The sequence below is a fragment of the Trachypithecus francoisi genome, unplaced genomic scaffold (assembly GCF_009764315.1).
Source record: "Trachypithecus francoisi isolate TF-2019V2 unplaced genomic scaffold, Tfra_2.0 Lachesis_group7, whole genome shotgun sequence".
NCBI lineage: Eukaryota > Metazoa > Chordata > Mammalia > Primates > Cercopithecidae > Trachypithecus > Trachypithecus francoisi.
Window position 1 is genome coordinate 50,485,511 of NW_022681472.1, and position 24,500 is coordinate 50,510,010.

Below are 24,500 nucleotides of genomic sequence, written 5' to 3' on the forward strand. Positions count from 1 at the left end.
GAGATTGAGAACCTCCTGGCTAACACGGTGAAACCCCGTCTCTACTGAAAATACAAAAAAATTAGCCGGGTGTGGTGGGGGGTCCAGCTACTCAGGAGGCTGAGGCAGGAGAATGGCATGAACTCAGGAGGCAGAGCTTGCAGTGAGCTGAGATTGCACCACTGCACTCCAGCCTGGGCAACAGAGTGAGACTCTGTCTCAAAAAAAAAAAAAAGTTTTCCAAAATGGCTTCACCATTTGACATTTCCACTAACAACATATGAAGGTTCTTTTTTTTTTTTTTTTTTTTTTTGGGACGGAGTCTTGCTCTGTTGCCCGGGCTGGAGTGTAGTGGCCGGATCTCAGCTCACTGCAAGCTCCGCCTCCCGGGTTTACGCCATTCTCCTGGCTCAGCCTCCCGAGTAGCTGGGACTACAGGTGCCCGCCACCTCACCCGGCTAGTTTTTTGTATTTTTTAGTAGAGACGGGATTTCACTGTGTTCGCCAGGATGGTCTCGATCTCCTGACCTCGTGATCCACCCGTCTCGGCCTCCCAAAGTACTGAGATTACAGGCTTGAGCCACCGTGCCCGGACCTTACTGTCTTTAATTTTACCCATTGTCTTGGGTGTGAGTTTGCTATCTCATGGTTTTGATTTGCATTTCCTTAATGAACATTGGTTTTGAGAATCTTTATATGTGAATCTTAGCTATTTGCACATCTTTGAAGAAATGTCTACTCAAATCCTTTGCACATTTTTAAGTTGGATTATTTTCACTTGTAAATTTTTTTCATATATTCTAAATATGAAATCTTTTTTTTTTTTTTTTTTTTGAGACGGAGTCTGGCTCTGTCCCCCAGGCTGGAGTGCAGTGGCCGGATCTCAGCTCACTGCAAGCTCCGCCTCCCGGGTTTACGCCATTCTCCTGCCTCAGCCTCCCGAATAGCTGGGACTACAGGTGCCTGCCACCTTGCCCGGCTAGTTTTTTGTATTTTTTTTAGTAGAGATGGGGTTTCACCGTGTTAGCCAGGATGGTCTCCATCTCCTGACCTCGTGATCCACCCGTCTTGGCCTCCCAAAGTGCTGGGATTACAGGCTTGAGCCACCGCGCCCAGCCAATATGAAATCTTATAAGACATCATTTACAAATATTTTCTCCGATTCTGTAGGTTGTCTTTTCATTTTCTTGATAGTGTCCTTTAAAGTCTAAAAGTTTTTAATTTTGATAGTTAAGTTGTTCTTTTTTCCCTTACACTTTTGGTGTGATATCTAACCCAAGGTCACAAAGATTTACTACTATGTTTTGTAAGTGTTTTGTAGTTTTAACTCTTAGGTTTAGGTATAATTCGATTTGAGTTAATTTTTTGTGTGGTGTGAGGTAGGGGTCTAAAATCATCCCTTTAGAAAAAAAGTCATCCTTTTATGTGTTGATAGTCCATTGTTCCAGCACCATTTATTGAAAACACCTCTTTCCACATCAATTTGTGTTCTAGTAACTCTTATCAAAAATCTATGACTAGCTCTTTTTGTGCCATCAGAATGGTGCACATGAATGTCCTGACCATTGCTCTTAAGAGCATCAACAATGTCAAAAAGAAAGGCAAACATCAGGTTCTTAGAAGGCTGTGCCCCAGTGTTATTGTCCAGTTTCTGACTGATGATGAAGCATGGTTACAATGGCGAATTTGAAGTCATTGAGATCAGAGCTGGGGAAATTGTTGTGAACCTCACAGGCAAGTTAAACAAGTGTGATCATCCTCCGATTTCATGTGCAACTCAAAGTTCTAGAAAAGTGACAGAATTATCTGCTTCCGTGTCATCAGTTTGGTTTCATTATACTGACAACTTGGGCTGGCATTACAGACCATGAAGAAGCACGATGAAAACATATGGGAGAAAAAACCCTGGGATTCATCTTCTTGGGGATATAATATAAACAAATAAAATTCCTCAACAGCCAGGTGTGGTGGCTCACGCCTGTAATCCTGGCACTTTGGGAGGCCGAGACGGGCAGATGGTGAGGTCAGGAGATCGAGACCATCCTGGCTAACATGGTGAAACTCCCCCCCTCCTCAAAAAAAAATCCCTCAACAGACAAAAACAAAACCAATTGATAATAAGTGTAAAGGTTTATTTCTGTTCTCTCAATTGCATTCCGTGGGTCTATATGCCTCTCCTTATGCTAGTACTATACTATTGTGATTGCTGTAGCTTTGTAGTACGTTTTGAATTTGTGAAGAAAAAGTCCTAATTTTTCTTTGTTGACTATTCTGGATCCTTTTTATTTCCATATACATTTTAGGTTCAGTTTTGTCAATTTCTGTACGAAAGACAGCTGGAATTTTGATAGTTATTTCATTGCATCTGTAGGTCAATTTGGTGGTATGGCCATTTTAACAATATTAAGTCTTGCCCAGGCATGGTGGCTCATGCCTGTAATCCCAGTACTTTGGGAGGCTGAGGTGGGCAGATCACTTGAAGCCACCAGTAGTTTGAGACCAGCCTGGCCAACATGGGAAACCCTGTCTCTACTGAAAATACAAAAATTAGCCGGATGTGATGGCACATGCTTGTAATCCCAGGTACTTGGAAGGCTGAGGCATGAGAATTGCTTGAACCCGGGAGGCGGATATTGTAGTGAGCTAAGATCGAACCACTGCACTCCAGCCTGGGTGACAGCAAGACTCAGTCTCAAAAAAAAATTATATTTATGAACATGGGCTGCCTTTCCATTTATTTAGATGATTTTTTGTTTTAACAATGTTTTGTAATTTTCAGTGTGCAAGTCTTGAACTTTTAAATGCTTTTCTATTTTTGATGCTATAGTGAATAGAATTGTTTGATTTTTGGTGGTTGTAGTGTATAGAAATGCAGTTGATTTATTTTCTGTATTGATCTTATGTAACCTTGCTGAACTGGCTTACTCGACCTAGTAGTTTTTTAGTAAATTCTTTATTTTTCTACATATAAGTTCATATTTGTCTTTATCTTGTCATTTTTATAATGTAAATTATTGCTGATTCTTATTTCAGTAATCTACAAAAGACCTTAAAATCTAGAATTTAGGGGTTTTTTGTTTTGAAACAGAGTCTCACTTTGTTGCCCAGGCTGGAGTGCAGCAAATCTTGGCTCACTACAACCTCTGCCTCCTGGGTTCAAGTGTGCCTCAGCCTCCCAAGCAGCTGGAATCACAGGCATGTGCTACCATGCCTGGCTAATTTTTTTTTTTTTTTTTGAGATGGAGTCTCACTCTGTCGCCCAGGCTGGAGTGCAGTGGCACAATCTCAGCTCACTGAAAGCTCTGACTCCCAGGTTCACGCCATTGTCCTGCCTCAGCCTCCTGAGTAGCTGGGACTACGGTCACCCGCCACCATGCCTGGCTAAATTTTGTATTTTTTAGTAGAGACGGGGTTTCACTGTGTTAACTGGGATGTTCTTGATCTCCTGACCTCGTGATCCACCCACCTTGCCCTCCCAAAGTGCTGGGATTACGGGCACGAACCACTACACCCGACCTAATTTTTTTTGTTGTTTTAATTAGAGACAGGATTTTACCATGTTGGCCAGGCTGGTCTCAAATTCCTGGCCTCAAATGATCACCTGCTTTCGCTTCCCTGAGCTACCATCCCTGGCTAATTTTCTCTTTTTTTTTTTTTTTTTTGTATTTTTAGTGGAGATGGGATTTCACCATGTCGGCTAGGCTGGTCTCGAACTCCTGGCCTCAAGTGATCTGCCCGCCTTGGCCTCCCAAAGTGCTGGGATCACAGGTATGAGCCACTCTGCCCCGCCTAGGATTTAGGCTGATGAAAAATTCTTACTCTCATGCCCTGTCAGGTAGATATGACTTTTTAAATTTTTCTTATGGTTCCTTGTATACAGCAGGTTATCATAGTTGTGAAAAATAAGGGTAAAATCCAAATTGTGTTGTATTTAAGCCTCATCAGAATAGATGGTACTTTAGATGTGGAATATAATTGTCATTTATAACTTTAAATTTCTAGTTGTGCAACATTTACTTTGGCTGGTTTTATCTTGATTATATTTTGAGAGTACTAGAGACCTCAGACTTAATTTATAGAAGAAGATCTTAAACTCTTAGCTTCTGTTTCTGCCTCTGTGAAAATGAAGAGGTATGGCTGAATAGTGGCTAATGTCCTACTCAGACCAAAAGTTTAGCATTTCTTCTTTCTCTAGTCTCATAGTTGCCCATAAATTGACTTAAAATCTCACATTATGATCACTTAGTAGCCTTTAAAATATATTTATATCAATATCTGGGTTTTGCTCTCTTGAGTTTCTAGGTTTTTTGTTTGTTTGTTTGTTTTTTGAGACTCCGAGTCTCGCTCTGTCGCCCAGGCTGGAGCGCAGTGGCCGGATCTCAGCTCACTGCAAGCTCTGCCTCCCAGGTTTATGCCATTCTCCTGCCTTAGCCTCCCGAGTAGCTGGGACTACAGGCGCCCACCACCTCGCCCGGCTAGTTTTTTGTATTTTTTAGTAGAGACGGGGTTTCACCGTGTTAGCCAGGATGGTCTTGATCTCCTGACCTCGTGATCCGCCCGTCTCGGCCTCCCAAAGTGCTGGGATTACAGGCTTAAGCCACCGCGCCCGGCCGAGTTTCTAGTTTTTAATTTGTTGGGGTAGTATCTCATAACAGAGAGTTGTTTAAAAAACAACCCAAAAACTCCCCTGGTGATTTTTTTTTTTTAAATTAATTAATTAATTAATTAATTTTTTTATTATACTTTAAGTTCTAGGGTACATGTGCATAACGTGCAGGTTTGTTACATATGTATACTTATGCCATGTTGGTGTGCTGCACCCATCAACTCGACAGCACCCATCAATTCATCATTTATATCATGTATAACTCCCAATGCAATCCCTCCCCCCTCCCCCCTCCCCATGATAGGCCCCAGTGTGTGATGTTCCCCTTCCGGAGTCCAAGTGATCTCGTTCAGTTCCCACCTATGAGTGAGAACATGTGGTGTTTGGTTTTCTGTTCTTGTGATAGTTTGCTAAGAATGATGGTTTCCAGCTGCATCCATGTCCCTACAAAGGACGCAAACTCATCCTTTTTTATGGCTGCATAGTATCCCATGGTGTATATGTGCCACATTTTCTTAATCCAGTCTGTCACAGATGGACATTTGGGATGATTCCAAGTCTTTGCTATTGTGAATAGTGCCGCAATCAAGATACGTGTGCATGTGTCTTTATAGCAGCATGATTTATAATCCTTTGGGTATATACCCAGTAGTGGGATGGCTGGGTCATATGGTACATCTAGTTCTAGATCCTTGAGGAATCACCATACTGTTTTCCATAATGGTTGAACTAGTTTACAATCCCACCAACAGTGTAAAAGTGTTCCTATTTCTCCACATCCTCTCCAACACCTGTTGTTTCCTGACTTTTTAATGATTGCCATTCTAACTGGTGTGAGATGGTATCTCATTGTGGTTTTGATTTGCATTTCTCTGATGGCGAGTGATGATGAGCATTTTTTCATGTGTCTGTTAGCTGTATGAATGTCTTCTTTTGAGAAATGTCTGTTCATATCCTTTGCCCACTTTTTGATGGGGTTTTTTTTTCTTGTATATTTGTTTGAGTTCTTTGTAGATTCTGGATATTAGTCCTTTGTCAGATGAGTAGATTGCAAAAATTTTCTCCCATTCTGTAGGTTGCCTGTTCACTCTGATGGTAGTTTCTTTTGCTGTGCAGAAGCTCTTTAGTTTAATTAGATCCCATTTATCAATTTTGGCTTTTGCTGCCGTTGCTTTTGGTGTTTTAGACATGAAGTCCTTGCCCATGCCTATGTCCTGAATGGTACTACCTAGGTTTTCTTCTAGGGTTTTTATGGTATTAGGTCTAACATTTACAGCCATCTGATCTTTGACAAACCTGAGAGAAACAAGAAATGGGGAAAGGATTCCCTATTTAATAAATGGTGCTGGGAAAATTGGCTAGCCATAAGTAGAAAGCTGAAACTGGATCCTTTCCTTACTCCTTATACGAAGATTAATTCAAGATGGATTAGGAGATCGAGACCATCCTGGCTAACACAGTGAAACCCCGTCTCTACTAAAAAAATACAAAAAACTAGCCGGGCGCGGTGGCGGGCGCCTGTAGTCCCAGCTACTCGGGAGGCTGAGGCAGGAGAATGGCGTGAACCCGGGAGGCGGAGCTTGCAGTGAGCTGAGATCTGGCCACTGCACTCCAGCCTGGGCGACAGAGCGAGACTCCGTCTCAAAAAAAAAAAAAAAAAAAAAGATGGATTAGAGCCCTGGTGATTCTTACTTGCAAATTAGTTAAAGACCTCTGCTTTAGCAACATAATAGGTTAAGGGCAGCTTAATGTCAAGTAATAGTTTCAGGCTCCCATTGTTTTTAAAATAATTAAATATGGTGATGATGAAAATAGCAAGAATGAAGTAATGTTACAGCATTAATTGTTTATGAAGTAATTTGATATGTTAAGTCACTGAAGCTGAAGAGCAGTTCTGTGAAACTAGGAAAGTGCTGATCACCCCCCAGTTAGCAAATGAAGAATTTAAGTGACTTACTCAAGGTAGCTGTGCTAATTAGAGACAGAGTCTGGGACTGGAGGCACAACTGACTCCATTCTCATTAAGCCATCTGGTAGGATTAGGTATGCTAGATAATCTCAAAGACTTTTAGTCCTTTCTGTTATGTGTTTATCTTTGAAATGGGACAATTACCAACCCAGAAAGATGAATAAAGGTTAATAATCCTAAGTTGTGAGTCTATATTACTCTTTAGGCTAATGACTTTTTTAAAATTCCGTATATATTTTCAATTATGAGTTTTAATTATATTAAACTGCATATGTGATATGAATTGTGTAATAAAAATAATTTTTTAATGGCCACCAATTTAGGTAGAAAACAGACTGGGTGGGAACAGGGTGAAACTAATTGCATAATATGGTAATGACTCGAGATGTCACATAAAGTTGAGTGTTCACTTGGCTGGTGTTCCTTGGAGGTTATGGTTGTAGATATACCTGAAGACCCATTGATCAATTTTCTCCCTTGTGTTAATGGTGATTGATTTAATTTTTTATGTATCCCTTCCAACTTCCCCACCCCTATTTTTAAAAAGGCAAGAAAATATAACTAATGGGCACTCTAGTACTTTGATTTGCTGTAGTATTGCTGTGCTATTCCTCATGCTCATATGGGTAGAACAGTCTATTCTTTGGTGCAATCACTTTGGATACTTTTGGTCTCCGTGGCTGTGGTTCCCATTAGTTCTTTGTTTGCGTGCCTCTTCATGCCTTAGTGTTCCTGGTAGCTAGCCTGTGAATCATCAGAGAGCTGGGCCTCGGAAGTGGTGCTTTGTGGTGGAGTTAACATGAGGCTTACTTCTGTCCTTCCTCGCCTCTTAAGAATCTCAGGGATGTGAAGAAGCCCTGTATGTAATTCTGCACTAAGCTCTAATCTCACTGCCTTTCAACTTTTGGCTTTCGTGGTAATGTGAGACAGAACTGCTGTGGTGTTTTCACCTGTCTTAGGAAAGACAGCTCTGAGAAGTATAAGAAAGGTTGCCTTGAGAAATTCTGTTTCCTTAAGTAACTAATGTTTTTATAGTAAGTATTCAACATTGTCTATTCCTATTGGTTCACTGTGCTTTCTCTTCCTTTAGCCCCCCAGGTTCGCCTAATAGTCTTGGCTACTTCCCTACAGCTGCTAATCTTAGCGGTGTCCCTCCACAGCCTGGCACGGTGGTCAGAATGCAGGGCCTGGCCTACAATACTGGAGTTAAGGAAATTCTTAACTTCTTCCAAGGTTACCAGGTCAGTAGCTTGAAGGAGAATAATTCTCAGTGCCCTTATTAAGTTGAATTGCCTAAAGAATGCAGCCAGGAAAGAAACAGATTCTATGAAACTCGCGTGTGTATATATGCTAATGAATTTGCTTATGGAAACAAATAGATCTGGAGTCACTGTGGGGACCAACTTCAGACTCATCCCCTTGTCAAAAATTAAGGCTTTTCCATGCTGTCTTAAGTCTTCCAACTTAATCTTTTAGTTATTTTTTGAAAAGTGAGCTACTTTGGGAAAGCTCTTGAGGGCATGCAGCAGTATGAGTGTTTACATCTAGAATAGGATTGGCTAAGGGGTTTTATTCAAAGTCAAGTGTCAAATCCTTGACTAAACCAATAAGTACTTAAACATGGATTTTAAAGGTGAGTATTTAAACATGGTCAGAGGCCTCTGGATAACCTGAAGAAAAAAAAAATTGCCTAACTCCTAGGAGACTCATGAGTCTTTAAGTGGTAACACCTCAGAATGAGCTCTCAGGTGTTTGGCGAGCCTTTCATATTTATTCTTGTGATGCTAATGTTTGCTCTTGGCAGTTTTTTCTACCTCAGTCTGTGTCCATCAGCTGTTTTCTCAAATATGCTAAAGAATGAGATGACTTTTAGTTAAGAGTTCTTTAACAGTAAACATTGTCATCCCATCTAAGCAGATACCTTTCTTTCCTCAAGTCATGTAATTACCTAAGTCTTGAATTCCTTCTTTCCTGCCATGTCTAAAAACTAAGTGACTTACAGTCTTTTTATTGTGTCAATAGCAAAAATTGTCCTCTTTTCTCCTGGATCTGAACTTTGCTTGAGTCTTTAGAGTTGAGAAGCTGTTTTCGGAATAATAGTCACATTCTAAAGTAGCCCGTGAGCATTTTCAGTACAGCATTACAAGGGTTGTGTCTGTAGAGGCTAATTGATGATTACAATGGGTTTACGAGCTTGGCATCTATGAGTCATGGAGGACTGTGATCTCAGCTAAAATTATCTCAGGGGTGATGCTACCGACCCAAACCTACCAAGTGGCTATCATTTTCTCAGGGGCTTTTAAACATACAAAGGACACTTTCTGACAAAGAAAATCTATGGCTCATAGTGAAAAGCTGAAGGAAAGTGGGGGTCAGTAGATACTCCTCCCTTAGCAATTTTGCTGCCTTTAGAAGACTTTGAAAGGGATTAAAAAGTTACTTTTTCGGCTGGTTGTGGTAGCTCATGCCTGTAATCCCAGCACTTTGGGAGGCTGAGGCAGGTGGATCACGAGGTCATTAAATCGAGGCCATCCTGGCTAATAAAACGCTGTCTCTACTAAAAATAATACAAAAAAATTAGCCAGGCATGGTAGCAGGTACCTGTAGTTCTAGCTGCTTGGGAGGCTGAGGCAGGACAATGGCGTGAACCTAGGAGGCAGAGCTTGCAGTGAGCTGAGATTGCGCAACTGCACTCCAGCCTGGGTGACAGAGCGAGACTCTGTCTCAAAAAAAAAAAAAAGATTACTTTTTAAACTTCCTGTCTGATTCATTAGATTATGAAAGGAAGATTTTACTGAAAACTTATTGAAAAGATTGCTTATTATGGAGAAAACATTTTGACATGTATTTTATTTTTTCCATTGTTTTCCTAGTAAAGAAAGTTCAAAGAAAGTTTCAGGTTTTAGTACTCAGCTGAATTAGTTTCTTTTTCACTTGTTAGACTAACAAACTTTTACATTCACACTGAATAGAATTAGGTTGCCTTACATATAAATTAGTAATGAGATGAAGCAAAATTGCTCTTTATTATTAAGAGTGTCGGCTGGGCATGGTGGCTTGCACCTGTAATCCCAGCACTTTGGGAGACTGAGGCAGGTGGATCACTTGAAGTCAGGAGTTCGAGAACAGCCTGACCAACATGAAACCCTGTCTCTACTAAAAATACAAAAACTAGCCGAGCATGGTGGCATTCGCCTGTAGTCCCAGCTACTCAGGAGGCTGAGGCAGGAGAATCGCTTCAACCCAGGAGGCTGAGGTTACAGTGAGCCAAGATCACGCCATTGCACTCCAGCCTGAGTGACAGAGCGAGACTCCATCTCAGAAAAAAAGTGTCATGGCTGGCATTTGTGGGTGTTTATTTTACCACAACCATGCAATAGGGATTATTTCTATGTTTATGACTAAAAGATTCACATTCTTCAAAACTGAGATAACGTAACTTCAATCTGTAGCAGTTTTTCTTTTTAGTAACTTCTTAGAACCATTCAAAGTTGGAATAGAGTTGTCCAGTATAACCAGAAACATAACAATTATGCAATATTATTTCATCTCAAGGCATTTGGCCTTCATTTCTGAAGTGCTTGGAATTTATGAACTGGAACAGTGAGTTGGGATTACATAGGAACTTCAGTTATCTAATTCAACCTATCAGATTATTCTGATATCTTCAGTAATCTGAGCTTTGAGGCAGTCATAATGCATGCACTCAAAAATCTTTACACCTAAACCAATTTTGTATCATTCTTACATAAAACGCGTATTTTCTACTATCTTGAAGAGTCCATGCCTTCTTGTTTCGTGTTCTCAGTTAAATTCACTATGGGGTTCCATCTTCTTTAGATTTGGCAATCAAGATGATAAAATCAGTGGATGACATTTTTTAAAAACTGTTCACTGAAGTGTAATGTGTGTTTACCTAGAGTGCATATATTGCTGTTGCTGGCTTAATGGGAGGTTTTAATTTTATTTCTAGTTATTTTATATAATTATATAATAACTATATAACTAAGCAAATATCCAGGCAATAATTGGTTGAGTAAATAAAATTTCTTTTTTTCTCTCTCTCTCTTTTTTTTTTTTTTTTTTGAGACGGAGTCTTGCTCTGTCACCCAGGCTGGAGTGCAGTGGCGCAATCTCGGCTCACTGCAACCTCCGCCTCCTGGGTTCAAGCAATTCTCCTGCCTCAGCCTCTCAAGTAGCTGGGATTACACGCGTGCCACCATGCCCAGCTAATATTTTGTATTTTTTTAGTAGAGACAGGGTTTCACCATGCTGGCCAGGCTGGTCTTGAACTCCTGACCTCGTGACCTGCCTGCCTCAGCATCCCAAAGTGCTCGGATTACAGGCATGAGCCACCGCACCTGGCCTGTTTTTCTCTTTTCTATGTATTCTGAAGCTGAAGAAATTTGATGGTCTCTCTGTCTCTTAAAAATACATATCTTGATGTAATAATGGCATATATAATTTTATAAATTATCTTTAAATATAATTTTTTATGTATTTTCCTCCAACCTTTAACAAAATTTCTTACATAAAACTACTCTAGGCCAGGCGCAGGGGCCCAGGAGGTCAAGGCTGCAGTGAGCCATGATTGCACCACTGCACTCCAGCCTGGATAACAAAGAGCAAGACCCTGTCTCAAAACAAAATTTCTTACATAAAACTACTCTAGGCCTGGGATTACACCTGTAATCCCAGCACATTGGGAGGCCGAGGCGGGTGGATCACCTGAGGCCAGGAGTTCAAGACCAGCCCAGCCAACATGGTGAAACCCTGTCTCTACTAAAAATACAAAAAGCCACGCATGGTGGTGCACCCCTGTAGTCCCAGCTACTCAGGAGGCTGAGGCAGGAGAAGTGATTGAACCCAGAAGGTAGAAGTTGCACTGAGCTGAGAATGCGACATTGCACTCCAGCCTGGGTGACAGAGCAAGACCCCGATTAAAAAAAAAAATGTTAAGAGGGCCAGGTGCGGTTGCTCCTGGCAACCTGGTTGCTCCAGAGCAAGACTCTGTCTCAAAACAAACAAACAAAAAACTACTCTTTGTGTCTTCCATACTTCACCTGGGGTGGAGGTAAAGCCAGAAAGACCAAGGATTTACAAACATTCTGGTCCATAAAAGAAACGTGTGTATATTTTAGATAATACTTTTTCATACTGAATGGACTCTCAGGTATCCTTACACAAGTCCTTTAACATTTTCATTTGCTCTTTGTACTACTCTTTACCATCAATGCCTTTTACATTTTCAATAGATGCGAGTTTTTGTTTCTCTTCAAGTACTGATGGTTTCTTTGGACCTCTCACTCCTAGCAGTTTTACTTGCTGCCCTACTGGGAGGATAAGACTGATATTACAAATATATCTAATGCTATCTAAAATTCACTGCATTGTTTGGAGATACTGGGTACTGGGCTTATTGTACAATGCCTTGCAAATAACTAGTGCTCAAATATTTGATATTTAATCATACTTGCAGTAGTGTGAAAACAGTACTATGCAAGATCTGAAGAAATTGGTCTCCTGGCCGGGTGCGGTGGCTCAAGCCTGTAATCCCAGCACTTTGGGAGGCCGAGACGGGTGGATCACGAGGTCAGGAGATCGAGACCATCCTGGCTAACACGGTGAAACCCTGTCTCTACTTAAAAATACAAAAAACTAGCCGGGCCACAAGGCGGGCGCCTGTAGTCCCAGCTACTCGGGAGGCTGAGGCAGGAGAATGATGTAAACCCGGGAGGCGGAGCTTGCAGTGAGCTGAGATCCGGCCACTGCACTCCAGCCTGGGTGGCAGAGCGAGACTCCGTCTCAAAAAAAAAAAAAAAAAAAAAAAAGAAATTGGTCTCCTAAGAGACCAATGTATGTGTGTGTGTGTGTGTGTAATCCATGTTTTCAATCTAATGTCCCGTGTGTGTGTGTGTGTAATCCATGTTTTCAATCTAATATCCATCCTAGAAGGGATTCTTATGGTATTTAAACATGTTAATAAATAAAGATTTGGGTTAGTAGATATGTATATGGCTTATACCTGTGTTTGTTTCCTCCTATCTAAATGTCCTATACTTTCATTGGTAGATCTGTTTAGTTGAAATATTATCCATAGTGACAGTTTGTCCGTCTTTTGATCCTGTTTGTTTTAACTTGCGTTTTAGTATGCAACCGAGGATGGACTTATACACACAAATGACCAGGCCAGGACTCTACCCAAAGAATGGGTTTGTATTTAAGGGCCCCAGCAGTTAGAACATCCTCAGAAAAGAAGGTAAGGCTTTATGATGTGCAAGTTAAATTATAAAGGGCCAAACAAATAGAGATTAAGATTCTGAAGGCATTTAGAAATCAACTGAGAGAATCCTTCTTTTCTTCAGTGTAATGTAAAATATCAGATATCCTGGAAGGAATGGAGACTAGAATTAAGTTTGTCATCTAGGCACATAGAATCTAAGCAACATTAATGGATCAGAGTTGTTATTGTGGGGCAAGGGAAGACTTTTGCCTTTGGACATTCATTTACTATCTCCCATGTGGAGTACGAGTTGGGTATTCTTTTTTTTAATTCAGGTAAAAATTACATAACATAAAATTAACCATTTTAAACTCATTTACAACTCAGTGGTTTTTAGTACATTCACTAAATTGTGCAACTACTACCTCAATTTAGTTCTAAAACATTTTTGTCACTGCCTGTTTTCTCTCCCAATAGCTCCTGGCAACTAATCTGCTTTCTGTCTCTGTGGATTTGTCTATTCTGGATATTTCATATAAATGGAATCATACATGTGACCTTTTCTGTGTTTGTCTGTTTAGGTTCACCCTTGTAGCACGTGTTAATGCTTCATTTGTTTTTATGACTGAATAATATTTCATTTATGGACATATGACATTTTATTTATCCACTGATGGACATTTTAATTGTTTGCACTTTCTGGCTATTGTGAATGGTGCTGATGTGAGCACTCACGTATAATTATTTGAATATCTGTTTTTAATTATCTTTGGTGTGTACCCAGGAGTATAATCACTGAGTCATGAAGTGATTCTTTTGGATTGGGTATATTTTTCCTGTTTCCTCTTTTAAAAAGATTGTTGTAGAATATACACAACAAAACAATAATTTTAAAGTGTCCAGTAGCATTAAGTGTACATTTACATTGTCATGCAACCAGGTACCGCCATCCACCTCCAGAACTTTCTCATTTTCTCAAACTAACATTCTGTACCCATGAAACAAGAATTCTCCATTGCTCCTTCTCCCCAGCCTATGGTAACTACCATTCTACTTTGTTTCTATGAATGTGACTATTCTAGGTAGTCCTAAGCAGATTGATTTGTCCTTAGGTAACTGGCTTATTTATTTCACTTAGCATTATGTGTTTAAGTAGATTTGGGCATACGTTTACATGTGCTTTAATCCAAAATGATTGGAAGGTTTTTTGTTGCATGTCTTTTTCCTTTTCTAGAACTAAATGTAGACAACAGGAACCCTGATAAGTTTCTTTGAAAATAGTCTTCTAGATTAATGTTTTGAGTCCAGTTTCTCCTCAACCCCCATTAATCCACAATCTTTTCTTAAAGGATACTGGCATTCTTGGAGGCTTCTTGGGAGATGTAGTTGTAGGGATGTGTTCAGGAATTGATACTGGTTTTTATTCATTTTTGATTGTTGAGTTTTCTGAAGTTGGCCTGCTGGCATGCCCGATTCTGTTAATATTTTCATGGCTGAGGACCCTGTGGGCTTTAACCATGTGGTTTCTAAACTGGAAATGAGGTTGCCAATACTTTATCATCATTGAGAAATAAGAATTTGCATCTTAGCCCTTTGCTCTGAAGTATGGAAACCCCAGTTCTAAGTTGGAAGTGAAGATTTTTTTCAGATCTGTCATTTTCGGTGAGGTTTCAGGATACTTGGTCCTACCAAGGAGTGTCACGTACGAATGCTTTGCAGTGGTAATGGGTGTTCTCTTGTCTTTGTCTCAGTGGTGAGAACACATTGTTCTAGCCTGTTGATATGCATTTTGGTCCGTATTTTCTTTTCATGTGTTCATTGTTGAACACAATGTTGTCTATGAATTTGATTAACACACAGTCTATGTTTTTAAATGAGTATACTGAATAAGAAATGACTAGAAATGGAAGCTTTTGACATTACTCCAGAAATGTCTTAAACTGACTACGAACCATTACTCACCACCTCTAGTTTTCTACCCTATATTTATATATTTGGAGTCATGACAGAATAATAGATTGGGTGCTGTGTTCAAATCCAGATGTCTGCATCTTTTCATCATAATAAAGTCAGGTGCCTTTATATTACAAATTTTTAAAAATACAGATCAGGCTAAGAGCAGTGGCTCATTCCTGTAATCACAGCACCTTAGGAGAATGAGGTGGGCAGATCACTTAAGCTCTAGAAATTTGAGACCAGCCTGGGCAACACGGTGAAACCCTGTCACTACAAAAAAATACAAAAAATTACCGAGGTGTGGTGACATTTCCCTGTAGTCCCAGCCACTCTGGAGGCTGAGGTAGGAGTGTCAGTTGAGCCCAGGAGGTCAAGGCTGCAGTGAGCCATGATTGCACCACTGCACTCCAGCCTGGGTGACAAAGAGCAAGACCCTGTCTCAAAACAAAAAAAAGGATAGATCACTGTGTGAAATACTTGGCATAATTTATCTCATTTAATTATCTTACCAACTCTAGGAGATAGGATTATAAAAGTATTGGGTGCTCATTGCAAAGAATTTGGAACAGAGAGACAGGTATAAAGAAGTCACTAATAATCCCACCATCCAGAAACAAGCATAATAAATACTTTCTTTCATCGTCTCATACCCTCATGCAATTTTGGACCTTGTTTCTTTCCCCTTAACCTTGTATTGTTTTATATATATATATATTTACCACCTCCTTATCAGTATCAAATTCATCATCATAACCGAGCGGCTCATGCTTTTGTAAGTACTTACATCCACAGTTTCATTTGAGACACAGCATAACCCTGCAAGAAGGCATCATGGGCCCATTTGACAGATGAGGAAATGAAACCCAGAGAGGTTAGGCAACTTCCGCAAGTCATACAGCTAATGATGAAGCTGACAAAAAGATCCAGGCCTTCTGCCTTCGTTCTGAGGACTCTTTCCTGTTAACCAAACAGTAGCATGGCAAAGTGCTTCCAGTGGACTGCATGGTGAACACCGAGATATATCCACGTCCTGATCCCTGGAACCTGCGACTATTACCTTCTATGGAAAAAGCTGTAATGAGGTTCTTAAGAGGACAAGTAGATCTGAATTATCTGGCTGGTCCCTAGATACAATCACTTGTGTAAGAAAGAGGCAGAGGGAAATCAGAGACACATACAGAAGAGGAGGCAGCAGTGTGACCAGGGAGGCAGAGATGAGAGAGCCATTGACACAGCTCAGGAGTGTTCCCAGCTACCAGCAGCTGGAAGAGGCAAGGACCTGAGTGCTCCCTGGAGCCTCCAGAGGATGCGCAGCCCCACCGACACAATTTCTCACTCCTGGCCTCCAGAATTGTTAGAAAATGAATACCTCTTATTTTATGCCACCCAATTTATGGTAACAGCAGTGACAGGAAACTAACAATATTTTTAAAAATATATTTAAAGGGCCGGGCGCAGTAGCTCACGCCTGTAATCCCAGCACTTTGGGAGGCCAAGGCGGGTGGATCACGAGGTCAGGAGATGGAGACCATTCTGGCTAACACGGTGAAACCCATCTCTACTAAAAATACAAAAAATTAGCCGGGCATGGTGGTGGGCGCCTGTAGTCCCAGCTGCTCAGGAGGCTGAGTCAGGAGAATGGCGTGAACCTAGGAGGCAGAGCTTGCAGTGAGCTGAGATCGCGCCACTGCTCTCCAGTCTGGGTGACAGAGCAAGACTCCGACTCAAAAAAAAATATGTTAAGAGAGCCAGGTGCGGTTGCTCATGTCTGTAATCCCAGCACTTTGGTAGGCTGAAGGAGGCGGACCATCTGAGGTCAGGAGTTCGAGACCAGTTTGGCCAACATGGTGAAACCCTATCTCTACTAAAAATAGAAAAAAATTAGCTGGGTGTGGTGGCATGTGCCTGTAAACCCAGCTACTTGGGAGGCTGAGGCAGGGGAATTGCTTGAACCAGGGAGGTGGAGGTTGCAGTAAGCCGAGATCATGCCACTATACTCCAGCCTGGGTGACAGAGTGAGACGCCGTCTCAAAAAAATAAAAAATTTGAGAGAACGATCTCATGGCTGTCTATAGGATCAGGTAAACATAGCTGACACTCACAAGGAGGTCTGGTAAAGAAGTCACACTATTCTGTCTTCTCTTGCCTTGTCCCATCCACCCAGCCAACATGTGTTGACTGTCCCCCTGAATCACTGGAGATGTTGGAGATATGCCTCATTTAGCCATTCAAGATGCCCACAAACCTTTCTGGGAAAGACACTGGGTGTCTGGCTGGAAGAAATACTTCCTCAGATGGCCAGAAAGGGTGTTTTTCTCTACTTACTGTTATATTCCAAGGTTTTTTGTTTTTTGTTTTTTGTTTTGAGACAGGGTTATCCAGGCTGGAGTGCAGGGGCAGGATCATGGATCACTGCAGCCTCAACCTACTGAGCTCAAGTAATCCTCCTACCACAGCCCCTGAGGACCTGGGTCTACAGGTGTAGGCTGCCATGCCTGGCTTTTTTTTTTTTTTTTGGTCCCTGTAGAGACAGGGTCTCACTATGTTGCTCCAGTCTGGTCTTGAACTTCTGGGTTCAAGTGATCTGCCTGCCTCAGCCTCTCAAAGTGCTGGATACAGGCATGAGCCACTGTGCCTGGCCAAGTTCCAAGGTTTGTATTTGTTAGGTCTCAAAGGCAATATCAGCCCCCAGATTTAAATCTATTCATGATGTTTTGGCTAGTACATGGTAGCTCATGCCTGTGCATGGAGGATTGCTTGAGCCTAGAAGTTCAAGAGTAGCCTGGGCAATGTGGTGAGACCTCGTCTCTACAAAAGATTAAAGATAGGTGTTGTCATGCACACCTATAGTCCAAGTTACTCTGGAGGCTGAGGTGGGAGGATGGCTTGAGCCCAGGTGGTCGAGGCTGCGGTGAGCTGTCATCGTGCCACTGCACTCCAGCCTGGACGACAGAGCGTGAGTTAACGAATGAAAACAAGTTTTACAAACTAAAGTTTCATATTAATACATAACTTCTGCTGTTGTGATTACAATAATCATAGGGACATAGGGTTTATTTTTGGGTTTGTTTTTTTTTGAGATGGAATCTCACTCTGTCGCCCAGGCTGGAGTGCAGTACTTTGATCAGTGTTATCTTTCTCATTTTTGTTATTGGACTGTCAGCCTTGAGCAACAGGGCTTTGCTTTTTTGATGAGCGTGTTTTCTATGCCTTCCATAGGATCTGTTCTAAAGAGGTCAGATTACATAAACTTTCTAAATAACAAGAGAAATTCCTACTGAGAAATTTTATGCAAAAATAACACAGTATTTACCTCTGTCTGGAGGGTTATCAGTTAATTACATGAAAATATAAAAGCTGTGTATTTGATCATTTTGTAACTTTATGTTGCAAGTTCTTGTGTAAGATGATTAAAAAGAACAAACTTTTTATGAGATCTTAGTTTTTCCATTTAGATAATCTGAGTCCAGAATAACACGAAAAACACACAGGAAGTACTTATAGTTTCCCGAGTAGCTGGGACTACAGGCGCCCGCTACCACGCCCGGCTAATTTTTTCTATTTTTAGTAGAGACGGGGTTTCACCATGTTAGCCAGGATGGTCTCGATCTCCTGACCTCGTGATCTGCCCGCCTCAGCCTCCCAAAGTGCTAGGATTACAGGCATGAGCCACTGCACCCAGCCTTCAAGTGAGCCTTTCACCTCAACCTCCCTGGTAGCTGAGATTACAGGTGTTCTCCACCATGTCTGGCTGCAGAATTGCAAGGTTTTTAAGGGATTATAGGCTCATTCTGTAGCATATAGCACCAGTGGTGAAATCAAGATATCTTTAAAGACATCTTTGTTGTAATACTTTAATGACAGTGTATTACAAAATAAAAACGTTTTAACACAGATCTTATTTGAAAGGGAAATCACATTTGTCTGCAGTTGTAATTCTCAACTATCTTTAAGTGTTTGCTATAGCTAAAGGGGAAGAGGAAACATTTTATCTCCTTCTGAGATCAATTTTTTTTTTTTTGCTAGCAGTTAGGAGTCTGCAGTTTCTTGTTGTTGTCGCTGTTGTTGTTTTGAGATGGAGTCTTGCTCTGTTGCCCAGGCTGGAGTACAGTGGCGCGATCTTGGCTCACTGCAACCTCCACCTCCCGGGTTCAAGCGATTCTCCTGCCTCAGCCTCCCGAGTAGCTGGGACTACAGGTGCACACCACCACTCCCAGCTGATTTTTATGTTTTTAGTAGAGACAGGGTTTCACCATGTTGGCCAGGATGGTCTCCATCTCAACCTCATAATCTGCCTGCCTCATCCTCCCAAAGTGCTGGGATTACAGGTGTAAACCACTGCGCCCAGCCTCAGTTTCACTGTTACACAGTCAAACTCCCCTGGATACCACTGGGATTAAAAAGTGTTTTGAGAAGGCTAAATGTTTACCTTTAACTTTTCCCGGCATTTCCACATTTTATCAGAATACAAAGGCTTAATTTTCAGCATCTACAAAGATGCTATTTCTTAGTATAAATGTGCTAGGAATGAAGAAGGTGGTACTCATTGATTCTAATAACTGAGAGTCCCAGGGTTGACTGATACAGCTGGATCCAAGGTTTTTTTTGTTTTGTTTTGTTTTGAGACGGAGTCTCACTCTGTCGCCCAGGCTGGAGTGCAGTGGCCCCATCTCAGCTCACTGCAAGCTCCGCCTCCCGGGTTTACACCATTCTCCTGCCTCAGCCTCCTGAGCAGCTGGGACTACAGGTGCCCGCCACCTCGCCCGGCTAGTTTTTTTTAGTATTTTTTTAGTAGAGACAGGGTTTCACCATGTTCGCCAGGATGGCCTCGATCTCCTGACCTCGTGATCCACCCGTCTCGGCCTCCCAAAGTGCTGGGATTACAGGCTTGAGCCACCGTGCCCGGCCCTGGATCCAAGGGTTTGTTCATCCAAGCTCACTCTCTGAGATACTCCTAGAACACTTGGCCTTCACTGGCCTGGCTTACATCCATCCCTGAAACCACAACGACCTGGGATATGCAGGGCTCTAACTGGCCATGCCTGGGCCACTTGTTTGGCTCAGTGGTAAAACTGCCTCTTAGGGGCTTGAGATTAGGTGATGGGCAGTTTTAAATTCAGGTGCTACTGCCAAAAGAGGGGTAAAATAGATATTGATCAATAGTGTTGGGTCATTGATTTTCTTATCTGAGTTTAGTATCAAAGGAGAAGCATTTCAGTGTGTGGTATTTTAAACTGAATGCCAAATTGTGGTCACTTTGGAAACCACATTTAAAAGATGCATCCTAACCAGTATTTCTGTGTTTTTTAAATACCCGATTTTACATTTGTACCATTTGTAGAATCTGTGTTATTAAAGCAAATTTAATCTTGAATTAAATTAATCTTCATGTCCTTCTGAGACTGACTTTTTTTTTTTTTTTTTTTTTGCTAGCGGTTAGGAGTCTTCAGTTTCATTGTTAAGCAGTAAAACTCCATTAGATATTTCATACTGGCCATATGAAATAAGACTGCAGTCTAAAACATTCATGTTTTTCATTTACATGTCAAAGTATGCATAACGGCCGTGTGTAGTGGTTCACACATGTAATCTCAGCACTTTATTATGCCAGGCAAGAACACTTGAGGCTGAGTTTGAGACTAGCCTGGATGACATAGGGAGACCCCATCTCTCATATATATATATATATATTTTTTTTTTTCAATTTAGTCTAGGACCAGGTGCTGTGGCTCACACCTGTAATCTCAGCTCTTTGAGAGGTCAAGGCAGGAGGATTGCTCGAGGCCTAGAGTTTGAGACTAGACTGGTTAGGATGGTGAGAATCTGTCTTTATAAACAATTTGAAAATTAGCTGGATATAGTGGTGTGCTTGTGGTCCCAGCTGTTCAGGAGGTTGAGGTGGAGGCTACCTTGAACCCAGGAATTTGAGGTAGCAACAAGCTCTGATCGCACCACTGTACTCCAGCCTGGGTGACAAAGCGAGGCCCCATCTCTTTTTGGGGAAAAAAAAAAAAAATCTGCAGTGAGCTGTGATTGGACCGTATCACTCCATACTCTATCCTGGGTGATGGAGCTAGATTCAAAAAAGTATATAATGCCTACTAAAAGTTCTTATATTTATTCTTATTTTAAGGTTGTATGGTATATAAGTAAATCTGTATTGGTTTAAATCCTGCATCTGCCCATTACTCACTTAATCATTCTTTGCTTCAGTTTTTCCTTCTCTAAAATGGGGATAACATGGTAATCTAGGTTGTATGTGGGGATGAAATAAACTTATCCATGATTCATATAAAGGTGCTAATTATCAACTAGTCATAGGCACATAGAGCCTATATGTCATGCCTTATTGCTTTTTTTTTTTTTTGAGATGGAGTCTTGCTCTGTTGCCTAGGCTGGAGTGCAGTGGCATGACCTTGGCTCACTGCAACCTCCGCCTCCTGAGTTCAATCAGTTCTCCTGCTTCAGCCTCCCAAGTAGCTGGGAATACAGGCATGCACCACCACCCCCAGCTAATTTTTGTATTTTTAGTAGAGATTGGGTTTCACCATGTTGGCCAGGCTGGTCTCAGACTCCTGACTTCAGGTGATCTGCCTGCCTCGGCCTCCCAAAGTGCTGGGATTACAGGCATGAGCCACCACACCTGGCCCCTTACTGCTTCTTATTAAGTGTCTTAGAAATTATTTGGAATTTCTTTTTTTTTTTTTTTTTTTTTTGAGGCGGAGTCTCGCTCTGTCGCCCGGACTGGAGTGCAGTGGCCAGATCTCAGCTCACTGCAAGCTCCGCCTCCCGGGTTTACACCATTCTCCTGCCTCAGCCTCCCGAGTAGCTGGGACTACAGGCGCCCACCACCTTGCCCGGCTAGTTTTTGTATTTTTATTAGAGACGGGGTTTCACCGTGTTAACTTTAAAATTTTGTCTAAATGGTTTTGTTTATTTTGGTAATGATATTGAACCTCTAAGGAATGAATGAGTCTCTCCAGAAAGGAGCTGAGCTGAGCAGGGAGTTGGAAACCATACATGTTAAAATAAAAACATGATACTACAAAGGGTAGGAGTGGTTCAGAATGCCAACTACTGTGTAAACCATGGAAACTTCCTTGACTAGTGCTCTACTCCCAAAGCCCTTGCCATGTAAATGCCAACTATATCTGTGTGAAATAATAACTTGGACCATCTTAAAGCTTTTTTGTCCTTGTGGAATTTGAAATCATTTTTGTGGCTGCTGAGAATGACATTTAGAGACTATAACGTTTCCTTTTATCACTTTTTTTTTTTTTTTTTCAGTGTTTGAAAGATGTATGGTGATCTTGAAACCGTCAGACACAAGAAAACTTCTAGCAAATTCAGGGGAGGTTTGTCTACACTCAGGCTGCAGTATTTTCAGCAAACTTGGTTGGACAAATGGGCCTGTGCCTTATCTTTTGGTGGAGTGAAAACATTTGAGCCAGTGAAGCCAAATCCTTATAGCAAGCAGCATGCAGCATACCTGGCTCTTTGCTGACTGCAAATAGGCATTTAAAATGTGAATTTGGAATCAGATGTCTCCATTACTTCCAGTTAAAGTGGCATCATAGGTGTTTCCTAAGTTTTAGGTCTTGGATAAAAACTCCACCAGCGTCTACCATCTCCACCATGAACTCTGTTAAGGAAATTTCATTTTTGTATATTCCTGCTCTTTTCTCTTCATTTTCCTGTCTTCTGCATAATCATGCCTTCTTGCTAAGTAATTCAAGCGTAAGGTCTTAGAATAATAAAATCACAATCTTAGGAGAATGAATAAAATTGTTATTTTCCCAGTCTCTTGGCCATGATGATATCTAATAATTAAAAACAAATTAAAATAAATTTTTAAACTCCTGAAGATAAATAGAAGAAATTGTGCACCTTCCACAAAACATACAAAGTGTAAAAGTTTGGATCTTTTTCTCAGCAGGTATCAGTTGTAAATAATGAACTAGGGGCCAAAATGCAAAACCAAAAATGAAGCAGCTACCTGTAGTTAGTAATTTCTAGTTTGAACTGTAATTGAATATTGTGGCTTCATATGTATTATTTTATATTGTACTTTTTTCATTATTGATGGTTTGGACTTTAATAAGAGAAATTCCATAGTTTTTAATCTCCCAGAAGTGAGACAATTTGAACAGTGTATTCTAGAAAACGATATACTAACTGAACAGAAGTGAATGCTTGTATATATTATGATAGCCTTAAACCTTTTTCTCTAATGCCTTAACTGTCAAATAATTATAACCTTTTAAAGCATAGGACTATAGTCAGCATGCTAGACTGAGAGGTAAACACTGATGCAGTTAGAACAGATACTGATGCTGTCAGTGTTTAACACTGTGTTTAGCTGTGTTTATGCTATAAAAGTGCAATATTGGACACTAGCTAGTACTGCTGCCTCATGTAACTCCAAGGAAAACAGGATTTCATTAAGTGCATTGAATGTGGATATTTCTTTAAGTTACTCATATTGTCCTTTGCTTGAATGCAATGCCGTGCAGATTTATGTGGCTGCTATTTTTATTTTCTGTGCATTACTTTAACACCTTAAAGGGAGAAGCAAACATTTCCTTCTTCAGCTGACCGGAAATGGCCCTTTAACTGCAATAGGAAGAAAAAACAAAAAGGTTTTTGTGAAAATTGGTGATAACTGGCACTTAAGATCGAAAAGAAATTTCTGTATACTTGATGCCTTAAGATGCTATCTGCCCAAAGTTCTGAAAGACTTTAAGATAGGCAGTAATGCTTACTACAATACTACTGAGTTTTTGTAGAGTTAACATTTGATAATAAAACTTGCCTGTTTAATCTCAATGTTTGCTATTATTTTATTTTGTTTTGTTATTAGAAGAATTATGGTACTGATGGAAGTACATAGATAAGCCATCTCTTCCTAAGGTGGTGATAAAGTTTTTCTCTAAACTTATGTATAAAAGCTATCAGTGATAAAAGTACTCAAGATGGCCTGGCACAGTGGCTCAGGCCTGTAATCCCAGCACTTTGGGAGGCAAGGTGGGTGGATCACGAGGTCAGGAGTTTGAGACCAGCCTGGCCAAAGATGGTGAAACCCTGTCTCTACTAAAACTACAAAAATTAGCCGGGTGCGGTGGTAGGTGCCTGTAGTCCCAGCTACTTGGGAGGCTGAGGCAGGAGAATCGCTTGAACCCGGGAGGCGGAGGTTTCAATGAGCTGAGATCATGACACTGCACTCTATCCTGGGTGATAGAGCGAGACTCCATCTCAAAAAAAACAGGCTAAGTCTAGCCTGACTTCTAACATTTTATAGCAAGATATATTATCAGTATCACTTGACATGCAAACTCTGTTGTTAATGTGTTTCGGTTCTGAAATTAGGTTATAACCCCCAAGGGCAGGGATTATGTTGTACCTACATTTCCCTCAATGTCTAGCACTTTTTTTACTTCGTAACATTTACATCAAATGTCTATATTTCTATTCACCCAGTATGTTCTTCATAAGCATTCATTGAGTGTAGCTTAGTTAACCCAGGACAGTTTTCAGCCCTAGTCCTTGCCAACATCACCTTACAAGAATGAAGCCATTTTTTATTAATACTTTTGGTGTTTGCCATCACGTATGGTAAAGTTCTCCAGACAAGCGAGAGTCCTCACCCAAGTTTTCCTTGCTGTAATATCTCTGGTAGGCATTTAATGTTCAGGCTGTTACCTACCTTCAGTAGAATCAGAGTTGCCTGGGCAAAGCTAGTGTTACTCATCTTGGTACAGCACCTGGTA

At 41.0% G+C, this 24,500-nt stretch overlaps 1 protein-coding gene across 7 annotated transcripts in view; it reads left to right on the top strand.

The window, feature by feature from the left end:
• ESRP1 (epithelial splicing regulatory protein 1) overlaps positions 1-23,559 on the top strand; it is a 75,767-nt gene extending 52,208 nt beyond the window's left edge. For 2 of the 7 annotated variants that reach the window (XM_033203506.1, XM_033203507.1), the window contains exons 14-16: positions 7,645-7,795; positions 12,704-12,813; positions 22,021-23,559. In XM_033203506.1, coding sequence (XP_033059397.1) covers positions 7,645-7,795; positions 12,704-12,778 — 226 coding nt within the window. In that variant the 3' untranslated portion in view covers positions 12,779-12,813; positions 22,021-23,559. The remainder of the gene's footprint in view (positions 1-7,644; positions 7,796-12,703; positions 12,814-22,020) is intronic. The other 5 variants (XM_033203508.1, XM_033203510.1, XM_033203512.1 and 2 more) reach the window with 3 other exon arrangements.
• Positions 23,560-24,500: the final 941 nt, after the last annotated feature.